The sequence below is a fragment of the Dreissena polymorpha genome, chromosome 3 (genome assembly GCF_020536995.1).
Source record: "Dreissena polymorpha isolate Duluth1 chromosome 3, UMN_Dpol_1.0, whole genome shotgun sequence".
NCBI classification, from domain to species: domain Eukaryota; kingdom Metazoa; phylum Mollusca; class Bivalvia; order Myida; family Dreissenidae; genus Dreissena; species Dreissena polymorpha.
The window spans coordinates 115,074,097-115,086,955 of record NC_068357.1 but is presented as its reverse complement, the minus strand read 5'-3'; the positions used below and the strand labels follow the sequence as shown (position 1 = coordinate 115,086,955).

Sequence of the window (12,859 nt, the reverse complement as noted above, 5' to 3'; positions counted from 1 at the left end):
TACTAAATACTCTAGGGCTGACCATTGACACTTCACATGATAACTCTAATTACTGTTCCCTGTTCAGCATGTGTACCATTTTTCAAAGAAGGTCTTGCCATAAAAATTAAGTACCTACTGAAAATAATTCTCATACCTGAGAGGGAGGAGTTGGAGTCTGATTCCCAGTTCCTTTGCTCGCTCCAGGCTTTCTCAAACGCGAGTCAGGGGTTTTCTCATTGAGGGATTCCTTGCTAGCAGGCCTTGCCAAGAGAGAGGGAGCTTTCTCGTTCAGGGACTCCTTGCTTTCTGGGCGTGTCAACAGAGCGGGGCTACCTTCCTTGGACCTAGGGGCTGGGGTGGTACCCCCGACGGCTAGATCCTTAGGGATGCTGGTGGCCCTTTTAGGAGTTGCAGCGACCTCTGATTCAGCACCTGTGCAAGAAGTGATTTCACAGAAATATTATCAATAAAAAGTTTTAAAAATTTGTACACTCATGATAACATAATTGTTTAGTGTGTATGTTTGCACAATGTTTATGAATAGCACAATAATGGAAGCGCAATATGAATGATCTTAAATAGATCAAGCATCTACACCATTAATTAATTTAATTAAAATTGTCTGCATATGTTATCATGTAGTGGGACACCTAAAATCGATCTTTAATCTAACTAAGAACTGCACAATAAAAACAAAGACTTCCTGTCAAGACTCATAATGGCAACAAATGTGTTAAAGGAATTTCATAAACAAAACAATCATAATATAATAAATATTTCTGATTTTAGTATCATTAGGCTTGAATTAGCACAAAAACACTAAACAGTCGCCTTATAATAATAATTAAACATGCCATTCATTTTGGCCACATTGAGTTTATTTGTGACTGTATTTGTAAATTTATAAAACTAGTATTGTTTGTAATGAATGTCCGGACTTTTAACCAGTGTTGCGTCCGCAGGACAAACAAGCTAAACAAAGAAAGGACACGCAAAAATTGGGGACATTTAGCAGGTATGTTCTCCGGACTATACACTTCATTGATTCGTTAAAACATCTATAAACTCATCATTACAAAGATTGCTGCACACTTTTTTTAAATCTGAAGACATTTTTGTATATCAAACAACACTTGCTGTCATAAGGGATATCAACTTCTTATATAAAGCATGGCAAAAACAACAGTCTCCATTTTCAGTGTGGCCCCCTCAGCATGAATGACAGTCCAGTGAAACAGATCCTGATATATGATTGTTTCACTGGCAAGTTTCAAATAACATTAACAAATTCCAACTAGTAGTAACACAGAAAGGGATTTTGCCAATTCTAAAGTATCTTGTTAATAACAGCACAAATCCATGACAGTGTTTTGTTTCGTTCAAATTTAGGTCCTGTAGTGGGACCCATTCCCAACTGAAAAAAGTATATATTTTTCTCAAATGTGACCTGAAATGTCCCAAGATAAGATATAAATTAAACAAGGGACAAAATTGTCACAAAACCAGGTTTTCATTGTGAAAAAAAAATCTGATAAATGGAGAAAACTCAAACTGAACTTTTGAAATGACCAAAAAAAATTAACCCCCTTTGTAAGTTTTTTTTTTTTTTAAATCTATTTTTAGTCGTGGCGACCTTGACATTGGAGATATTGACGTGATTCTTTCGTGGGACACACCGTCCCATGATGGTGAACAAATGTGCCAAATGATTTTAAAATCTCACAATGAATGACATAGTTATGGCCAGGACAAGCTCATTTATGGCCATTTTTGACCTTTGAACTCAAAGTGTGACCTTGACCTTGGAGATATCGACGTAATTATTTCGCGCGACACACCGTCCAATGATGGTGAACAAATGTGCCAAATGATTTTAAAATCTGACGATGAACGACATAGTTATGGCTCGGACAAGCTCATTTATGGCCATTTTTGACCTTTGAACTCAAAGTGTGACCTTGACCTTGGAGATATCGACGTAATTATTTCGCGCGACACACCGTCCAATGATGGTGAACAAATGTGCCAAATGATTTTAAAATCTGACAATGAACGACATAGTTATGGCCCGGACAAGCTTATTCCGCCAGCCCGCCAGCCAGCCAGCCCGCCCGCATTCGCCAATCTAATAACCAGTTTTTTCCTTCGGAAAACCTGGTTAAAAAACCTGGTTAAAAATTTGTTTCAATAAGTCTCAACATTTAATGCCTCTCAAATCCAGCTCTAGAAGTCAAACCTTAGTAAATATCATATAAATATCACTTTTTTTCTTAATTTAGAGTATTTGTTGGAAAAAAAAATAAACAAGACTAATTACCCAAATTTAGTCAAAATGATGCAAATTTTCCCAATACAAAGGGACCCCGCCTCAATCCCAAAATGGTGAAAAAATACACTGCATGAGATATTGATCTCACACATAATTCACACAAACCTTTGCCAGCATAGCTTGGTGGTCTCAGTCCTGACTTCTTGATCGACCTCTGACCTTGAGAGGGTGTTGGTAACCCTGATGACGGGGTGGGTGCTGGAACACCCGAAGAAATGGGCGCTAGGAGCCCAGAAGGCTTGGGTGTCTCTGGCGGAGAGGGCTCTGACGGAGGGGGAGGCTCATGCAATGATGTTGTTGTTGATGTTGTGGTGGGTGGCCCATCATCGTCTATGGCCTGAATTTGGGACTGGCGAACGAATATACCGTGGTTGTCTGGGCAGGTGAAGTAAGTCTTTCCTTGAACTGTTCCATCGTTTTTACCTTTCGCCTCGTCAAGAACAACACCTATCCACTTTCCTGAAATGTTGTGTATTACAGAATGAGCGCTATTAAGACATCAACTAGAATGAATGAATGATGGTTTTAGTAACGAACAAGGATAGCTGTTTGAAAAATGGTTGTTGTAATGGACAGTAAGACTTGTTTCATAGAACATCAAAACCATTTAATATTTGTCAAGAAACCCAAATTAATAAAATAATTAGTTAAAAGCAAGAAACTGCTACAATCTTTCCAATGCAAAGCTGGTAGCTTGTGGAAGACCACTTTTTACTTAACCAAAGCATGACTAAACTAGAAATGGCGCGGCAGAGGCCGACACGTATCCCCACACCGCATGTTTGACCCAGGGGTGCCCCAGGGTTGGTAATGGGGCCATGCATAACTGAGATTGACCATACTGTCATATGAGATGTTCAGTATAAATTTGAAATAAATTGGTGTAGAAATGAAGAAGTTAATGTAAAACAAGGCTATTGTCAAGCAATATGGTCCCATACCGGCGCCACCATTGTCAGAAATTCCATTTTCAGAATATTTTTTTGGTTGCCATAGCAACAACAATTTTTGATGTAGGAACAAAATGAAATGACATGCATAATGTCCATATTGCCATCAATCCATGTTGCAAGTTTCATGAAAAAAAAAAAGAAGAACTTTTTAAGTTATCGCAGGATCCAGAAAAATGTGACATACAGACAGACAGACTGACTTACACACAGAGCGCAAACCGGTAGGCGACAATAACCTTAACAAATGAGTGAAAATCTCTGACCTGGCCTACCCCAACCCCTATAACTTTTGACCCAGGGGTCAGATCAAAAGTCCAAATAGTGCACTGTAGCACATATGTTCATAGCTACCATGTGTGCAAGTTTCAAGGTCCTAGTGCTAATAGTGTAATAAGGAGATAGTGGCCAGTACAGACGGATGGACAGTCGGACAGCAGAGACCACATAATAGATTTCAAAATCTTAACAGTGCAAGGTCAAGGTCACAGGGGTCAAAAATTGTATGCGCATGGAAAGGTCTTGTCCAGATACACATGCGTACCAAATATGAAAGAAATATCTGAAGGAACACAGACGTTATGAGCTATTTTTGAATCGCGGTCGCAGATTTCGAAACCTGAACGCGGACCCCAAGTTCAAAAATTTCATACGCATGGAAAGGTGTTGTCCAGATACACATGGGTACCAAATATGAAAGCAATATCTGAAGGGACAAAGTAGGTATGAGCCTTTTTCGAATCGCGGTCGCAGATTTCGAAACCTGAACGCTGACCTCAAGTTCAAGGACAAGGTCACAGGGGTCAAAATTGTATGCGCATGGAAAGGTGTTGTCCAGATACACGTGCATACCAAATATGAAAGCAATATCTGAAGGGACACAGTAGTAATGAGCTTTTTCGAATAGCAGTCGCAGATTTCAAAACCTGAACGCTGACCTCAGGTTTAAGGTCAAGGTTACAGGTGTAAACAAGATGCGTTTGTGAAACACAATGTCCCCTATATGATGTTTGACCTTGTAGGATGACCTTGACCTTGTGAAGGATGACCTTGACCTTGACCTTTCACCACTCAAAATGTGCAGCTCCATGAGATACACATGCATGCCAAATATCAAGTTGCTATCTTCAATATTGCAAAAGTATTCATAAAATAAGCGATTTGGGCCACATATATTTGACCTCTGACCTTCAAGGATGACCTTGACCTCAACCTTTCACCACTCAAAATGTGCAGCTCCATGAGATGCACATGCATGCCAAATATCAAGTTGCTATCTTCAATATTGCAAAAGTATTTATAAAATAAGCGATTTGGGCCACATATATTTGACCTCTGACCTTGAAGGATGACCTTTACCTTGACCTTTCATCACTCAAAATGTGCAGCTCCATGAGATACACATGCATGCAAAATATCAAGTTGCTATCTTCAATATTGCAAAAGTATTCATAAAATGAGCGATTTTGGCCACATATATTTGACCTCTGACCTTGAAGGATGACCTTGACCTTGACATTTCACCACTCAAAATGTGCAGCTTCATGAGATACACATGCATGCCAAATATGAAGTTGCTATCTTCAATATAGCAAAAGTTATTGCAAAATGTTAAAGTTGGCGCAAACAGACAGACCAACAGACAGGGCAAAAACAATATGTCCCCCACTACTATAGTGGGGGACATAAAAATTGTATGCCCATGGAAAGGTGTTGTATAGATACATATGCATACCAAATATGAAAGCAATATCTGAAGGGACACAGTAGTTATGAGCCTTTTTGAATCGTGGTCGCAGGAAAATCTCTGACCCTGCCCCACCCCAACCCCAATAACTTTTAAAATTCCAAATAGTGCACCATCGCACATATACTCATAGCTACCATGTGTGTAAGTTTCAAGGTTCTAGTGCATAAAGTGTAGGAGGACATAGTGGCCAGGACGGACGGACAGACGGCAGAGATAACCACATAATCCCCACTTTTTCTCTAAAAAGTGTGGGGATAATGACTTTGTCAAACTAAGATGACAAAGATCATCAATACTTTATAATCATTTACAAACATTCCCCATACCAGCAGAGAACATGGTGGTGCCCATGTAAGCCACTGTTCCCACCACTCCCTTCCCTATCACCTCTACAATCATTTACAAACATTCCCCATACCAGCAGAGAACATGGTGGTGCCCATGTAAGCCACTGTTTCCACTACACCCTTCCCTATCACCTCTATAATCATTTACAAAAATTCCCCATACCAGCAGAGAACATGGTGGTGCCCATGTAAGCCACTGTTCCCACTACTACCTTCCCTATTACCTCTATAATCATTTACAAACATTCCTCATACCAGCAGAGAACATGGTGGTGCCCATGTAAGCCACTGTTCCCACTACTACCTTCCCTATCACCTCTATTATCATTTACAAACATTCCCCATACCAGCAGAGAACATGGTAGTGCCCATGTAAGCCACTGTTACAAACATTCCTCATACCAGCAGAGAACATGGTGGTGCCCATGTAAGCCACTGTTACAAACATTCCTCATACCAGCAGAGAACATGGTGGTGCCCATGTAAGCCACTGTGCCCACTACTTCCCTATCACCTCTATAATCATTTACAAACATTCCCCATACCAGCAGAGAACATGGTGGTGCCCATGTAAGCCACTGTTACAAACATTCCCCATACCAGCAGAGAACATGGTGGTGCCCATGTAAGCCACTGTTCCCACCACTCCCTTCCCTATCACCTCCACTCGCGTGCCCATCTTCATCGTTTTCTCTGCCATTGTAGAAGAGGCTCAATTGACCTACAAAATGGATTGTACAATATGTAAATCAAAAGTGCCACACTGCACATGTCCAAAATCATGTATTAGAATAAAAAAAATTCTCAACTGCTGCTTGCAATCTGGATTTTAAAACTTCTGTTTTGAAAAATTTCTAAGCAAGTACTTGCTTTTCAGTTTATAACTAACACTTTGGCAATGGTTGATCATCCTTGTTTAGGCCCAGCACAAACTTAAGGGGCAAATGGCTAGTGGGCCCCTGCTTATTTCCATTCTTGCTATAAAATATACATTTATACTACACTTTTTAACAAAAGTATTTTACATTTTAATTGTATTATTCATTATTTATCAATGACTAAAAATACTATATAGCCTATTTGTTGTTCAAGGTTTAAGTTTTATTCACACACAAAGATAGTATACTATTGTATGAACCATCATTTCAAAATGATAACATATAACACTGTATATATCTACAAACATCTAGAATGAGTAGTCTTGCAAGACATATCGCTACCTAATGATAAATAAAATATAAATTTTAAATAGAAAACTGAGAAATTTCACCTCATGATGAGACACCTAACAAGAGCTGTCAGAGGACAGCGCGCTCGACTATTCGAGTGCTTGACAGTATAATGTAAGCCATCATGGAGAGGGGGGTATAATGTGGGTGTGTGGTCATTTAATGGATGATCTTTCAAAAAAAAGAAAAATATTTTTTTATTTTCTTTTTTTTTTTTGGGGGGGGGGGGGGGATTCTGGGGTAGGGCATGGGGGATAGTTTGGGTGCAATCCATTGTGGTATGTCAGGTAAGTGTTTTTTGTCAAAGTATGAATCAAATCTGATCTTAAATAAAGAAGTTATGGCAATTTAAGCAAAATTTATTAATCTGACATGAGAGTCAAGGTCATTCAAAGGTCAAGGTCAAGTTCAACTTGTCAGGTACAGTAACATCATGATAGTAAGAAAGTATTTGAAGTTTGAAAGGAATAGCCATAATACTTAAGAAGTAAAGTGGATCTAAACACAAAATTTAACAAGGGACAAAATTGTCACAAAACCAGGTTTTCATTGTGAAAAAAAATCTGATAAAGGGAGAAAACTCAAACTGAACTTTTGAAATGACCAAAAAAATTAACCCCCTTTGTAAGTTTTTTTTTTTTTAAATCTATTTTTAGTCGTGGCGACCTTGACATTGGAGATATTGACGTGATTCTTTCGTGGGACACACCGTCCCATGATGGTGAACAAATGTGCCAAATGATTTTAAAATCTCACAATGAATGACATAGTTATGGCCAGGACAAGCTCATTTATGGCCATTTTTGACCTTTGAACTCAAAGTGTGACCTTGACCTTGGAGATATCGACGTAATTATTTCGCGCGACACACCGTCCAATGATGGTGAACAAATGTGCCAAATGATTTTAAAATATGACAATGAACGACATAGTTATGGCTCGGACAAGGTAATTTATGGCCATTTTTGACCTTTGAACTCAAAGTGTGACCTTGACCTTGGAGATATCGACGTAATTATTTCGCGCGACACACCGTCCAATGATGGTGAACAAATGTGCCAAATGATTTTAAAATCTGACAATGAACGACATAGTTATGGCCCGGACAAGCTTGTTCCGCCAGCCCGCCAGCCAGCAAGCCCGCCCGCCCGCATTCGCCAATCTAATAACCAGTTTTTTCCTTCGGAAAACCTGGTTAAAAAAATATTCAAAGTTACAAAGACAAAAAAGGGCCATAATTCCTACAAAATGCATGATACAGTTGTCTGCTCTTGTTTATAGGTTGGGGTAATGTTGGTAAAGAAGTATGCAAAATATAAAAGCAATATGTCAAGGATTATTGAAAATATTTGAGGTGGTACGCAAACTTTAAACATTGAGTTATCCATAATATGCATATTCTAAGTGGAAAAAGGGCCATAATTCTTACAAAATACTTGATACAGTTGTCTGCTCTTGTTTATAGGTTGGGGTAATGTTGGTAAAGAAGTATGCAAAATATGAAAGCAATATCGTCAAGGGACATGGGAAATATTGGGGTGGTACGCAAACTTTAACATTTGCATGCTCACGCTCACGCTAACGCCAATGCAAGTAGGATAGCTCCACTTTATATATTTCATATATAATAGTCGAGCTTAAAAGAATCTTCATTATAATCTTTAATGCACATAAAACCGAACCACTAACTGTTTAAATCACACTCTGATGATAACTGTGATAACAAATAGCTTAAATAAACACAAATTTTCATAGAGAAAAATCCAGAAAAATATTGAACAGTAAAATGTGGGATACGAATTACAATTCTATTTTCTATTTAAGTATTTCATGTAATGGAAAGCCAATTAGGACCCAGATGTAAGTATTTCCTATTCAACATGTGTCAACACTTATCCTGCTGCGAACCCATCAGGCACTGTTCTCATTTCATCAAAATAACCAATGTACTATTGAATTTAAATTCAATTTGTTTGAATAATACACAAGATGTGTATGTTTGCCATAAAACACACAAGCAGTAAGCTTTTATCTAAAGCCACGTAACAAATAATAGTACAACTTTTTCTGCATTGATTGCAATAAGCGTCTCATATTACAGGGGCATATCAATAACTATGACAGTAATATATACCGTGTATTCAAAATAAGGCCTGTATCTTGAATGAGGTATTTATTTGAATGTGGCATATTGTACATTTTACGAGTTGTTGGAATATTTCTAATAGGCAAATGTTACTAGAAGAAGTGAAAATTTTAATCTTTGTATTTCATTATTATATGATTGTTATTTTCAAAAAGTTATTTTTGAAAACTGAGGCTGTGCCTTTTTTGATTATGTGTGTGGATTAAGGCAAAACACTGTAATGTATGCCCCTAGTTGCAATAATTTAACTCCCAGCTTTATAACCGAAAAGGTTGCTGAGAGTTGCAATGCATCATCTTTTGTCCAAAGGTGCAAAAATTGAACACCACTGCAAATGCTAAGGAAAACTGATACTGCAAAATTTATCACTAATTATCTGTCTAAACACAAAGTTGAAACTCATTCAAATGGTACAATTAAAGCAACAAATACTTTCTTTTTATTTTAATTGTTATTCTTTCATACTTTCTATCGACCATGTTGGAAACTGTCATAATGTTGCTGACTTATTGTGACGCTATTGGTTAGGTAGCAATACACCAATCCTTCGCACATCATGATTTGTGATGTAGCCTAACGATTTTCAAATATTACACTGTGCAGAATTTCTACATTAAAATGTCAACAAGAATAGTGTGTTGAAACATTGTTGTGTTTTTAAGGGTCGATGCAAAGGATAACATCCAAAGGTTGCCATTCTGTTTAATTGAATGTTTATTCATCGCTTCCGTTAATTGGTCACGAACAATGTCTGTTTAGTGATGCGCACAGATAAGCTGCGGAGCAATGTGGTTTTGTTTATAAAGGTGTGCATATGGACTCCCTGGTCTGTCACAGCAAAAATGATCAAAGGCTCTTGTGAGTCTGTTTATATGGACTAGATATGCCCCTTCCAGTGTTTTCTTTTCATTCAAAATCGGGTCTGGTAATCAGCCCCATTCACAATGAAAATTGTATATATTTTTCCCAAATGGAGCTTAAACCCCCAATGAAAGGTTTCCAAAAACAAACTTTTTTTTATCTCAATATTTTGTTTATCTATATAAGTTCAACCTTATTCAAAAAATACTACTGAAAACACGTGTATTCTCAATTTTGAAGCATTTTTAGCAAACAACAAAACACTTGTTTCCCAAGTTTAGCAAAAATGCTGCAAATTTTCCCAATCCAAAGGGACCTGGCCAGGCCCATTCCCAAAATGGTGAAAAAAAACACTGCCTTGAGCTGATTAAGATATATGTCAATTCTAAAAAAAATCTGAGCAAATTACTAAATTTAAATTAACCTAAAATTACACTGACCAGTTTTTATAAATTATAAAAGTAATTGTGGTTGTAAAAGTAAGGCTTGGAGACATTGTTGGTAGCCAATATCAGATCATTCATTTGATGATTCACCACTCCGCCTCGAACATTTAAGTGAATAGGTCAGGCATTTTTCGATACCATGTTACATCAAGTAAAACAGAAAATGAAAAATAAGTGACCATGTAAGGAGTTTTAATACGGGCAAAAGCCCGCGTAGCGGGCGTTGACCGTTCATACATATGGAAATTTAGACAAAAAAATAGACAAAGGATGCATCTAAACAAAATTCGTCACGCGACATTTATTTTCGCGATGCAATTATCTCCCTTGTATACTTATCTTGTCCATGTTCTGCTTCCGTTTGTTTAGTTGCGAATTTATTTGATCCGATTAATTCAATATCTTAATGTTATTATTATCCTCACAAATCAATAAATAAAACTGTTTAAAAAAATTGATTCGCTGAACTCATGAACATTGGCGTTATTTGAGCTCTCAAATGTTAAATGGGGAGCTAACCACTGTGCATACAGCATCCGGTGAATAACGACGACGTACAATACTGTTTACTTGTCAGAATTTGTGACGCATTTACCATTCATTCTCAGAAAGCAGTTTTACCCGTGATCATGAGCAATTGTTGGGTAAGTTGCGGTTGTTATCCACGAGGAACACGTTTATTTGACAAATTTAACGTTATTGCGATTTAACTTTTCAGCATTTTAGCTGGTTTTAACTTCGTCTGCACTCACTTTTTCAATTCTAATTTAGTTTCATTAGTTAAAAGGTTACAAATCACTATATACATATTTAGGCCTCAAACCACTTAATTTATTAAAATCGGTTGGTAATTATTGTATTTGGTATTTGGTAAATGTGTATTTTATTGATTTTTCGTTTGTTTGATATTTAAGAAGATGGTCTGTCAAGCACTGGGCGTCACACACTCCATACATTATTCTGCGCAGCAAAACTGACTGGATGCTAAATACTCAACAACGATGCCATTCTGGATCTATCAAACTTGCCAGTGATGGAAAATTATGCAATTGTGGCCTTGAAATATTCAATAGTTCTGTTGGGTTATTGTTATGTAGCATACGTAGACTGTAAAGAAACTGCAGTTATTATGAAGACTGTCTGCATACCCGTCAAGGGTCTTAAGTGGCTGAGAGTGAGACCAGGTCTAGGGGGATCCGGGGGCATGCCCCCCCCACAGATTTTTTTTGGATCCTAATTCCTCAGTGCCGTGGTGCGTTTTGGGCTATTCCTGAGCAAAATTAAGACTACTTTTTTCTGAAATTAGCCCTTTTTTTCTTGAAAAGTTACCATTAAAAATTATATCAGTGAAAACTACGGTATATTGAAGAAAGACAGAACATGTCATTTTTAATGAAGCATACATACGTATATGCTGAAACTAAAAAAATGCTGACATTCTGCAGCAGATTTTTTTTGTTTACATAGAGACCAGTGACGTAGTTTCAGAAATTCAGGTACATATCGTATTTATGTTAGAAACCCTTACAACAGCCCGCTTGTCTCGGTAATAATTGTACTACTTTTTACGAAATCCAAACATTTTATTGTTTTTCGTTTATGAAGAAATGCGTGAGAAATTACTAAGCCAGCGTGACACCGTCATTGCATGCAAAAAAACGTGAGACTCACGGCAAAACCGTGAGACTTGACAGGTATGGTGTCTGTATGTCATCAAAAAGCAGTTTCAGCATAACAAATATAAGATGTACAAACAATAGTAAAAGAGAAGTAAAATAAACAACTAGCAGATAGCAAACATGTTAAAGTTAAGTTTATACTAATACCATGCATTTATATAATTTTTTAAGGAAAGTCTAGTAGTTAATTAAAAGCATGCCACAATCAAGGAAGCACACTCAGTTTTGGGATTATTGTGTTTTGAAGACTTCTTGCAAGACATTAAACTTTTAAACAATATTAACTAGCATGTTTTACTATAGAATTTGATATAAATTGTTTAATTGAATGTTATTTTTTCTGTCCCATGATATAGTGGCAAAATTGTGAATTGTTTAAATGCAAAAATGCCTGTGGATCTTCAACATATTGCTTTTTATTCTTGCATAAATAATAAATTGACACATCATGCTGTTTTTTTATGTTCATGTTTTTTATGTTTCATCAGTTTATGTCATGAGCAATCGCTTTAAATTCCTTCTTCTACTTCTTTCCATAAAGTACATGGAGCATACACCTTAGGGTTAAGAATAAGACCACTTTCAAGCTCAATTACCCGTAAATCATTGCGCATACTTTTTTTTGCTTTAATTGAATACCAAAAAAATTGGGAAAAGAAGTACCAGAAAAAAATGAAAGAAAAGGTGTATTTAATAGTTAATAAATTTCTGCTGTACAGAAAAAACTTCTGTATGTGTGTTTACTTGCTTGTTTCACTGTAGTAAACACTATTTGATTTATGGTACCATACGAGGATTGTGAATTAATTTAATTTAACATTCTACGGTCATATTAATATGTTGGGTAAGGAAGGAAGAATACAATGTTGACATTGAAATCATATAATATACTCGTTTTAAGTAAACAAATGATCATTTCCCCCATCTACTTCATCTTTCTGTCTTCAACATTTTAAAATCCCTGCATATGTTCAAGAAACATAAAACACAATTTTAATAATAAAATATTATTTATATTTTGACTGTTTAGATAATGATTTTCTTTTTTGGTGACAACAACTTTGCATATGCATGTTTGTCAAAAAATGTCATTCAGTGATTCGTTTCTAGCAGGGTCAAGATGAAATCATGGAAGTCACA

General features: G+C 36.8%; 1 protein-coding gene across 13 annotated transcripts in view; it reads right to left on the bottom strand.

The window, feature by feature from the left end:
- LOC127871109 (dynactin subunit 1-like) overlaps window positions 1-6,099 on the bottom strand; it is an 81,413-nt gene extending 75,314 nt beyond the window's left edge. For 6 of the 13 annotated variants that reach the window (XR_008045101.1, XM_052413804.1, XM_052413806.1 and 3 more), the window contains exons 1-3: window positions 5,959-6,099; window positions 2,417-2,770; window positions 137-414 (exon numbers count right to left, since the gene is read on the bottom strand). Coding sequence is in view for 12 of the 13 variants with exons in the window: in XM_052413804.1 (XP_052269764.1) it covers window positions 137-414; window positions 2,417-2,770; window positions 5,959-6,058 (732 nt within the window). In the remaining variant the exon portion in view is untranslated. Of the gene's footprint in view, window positions 1-136; window positions 415-2,416; window positions 2,771-5,337; window positions 5,396-5,429; window positions 5,462-5,521; window positions 5,565-5,613; window positions 5,657-5,760; window positions 5,793-5,815; window positions 5,853-5,903; window positions 5,936-5,958 lie in introns of those variants that run through there. The other 7 variants (XM_052413811.1, XM_052413813.1, XM_052413814.1 and 4 more) reach the window with 7 other exon arrangements.
- Between the last annotated feature and the right edge of the window lie 6,760 nt (window positions 6,100-12,859).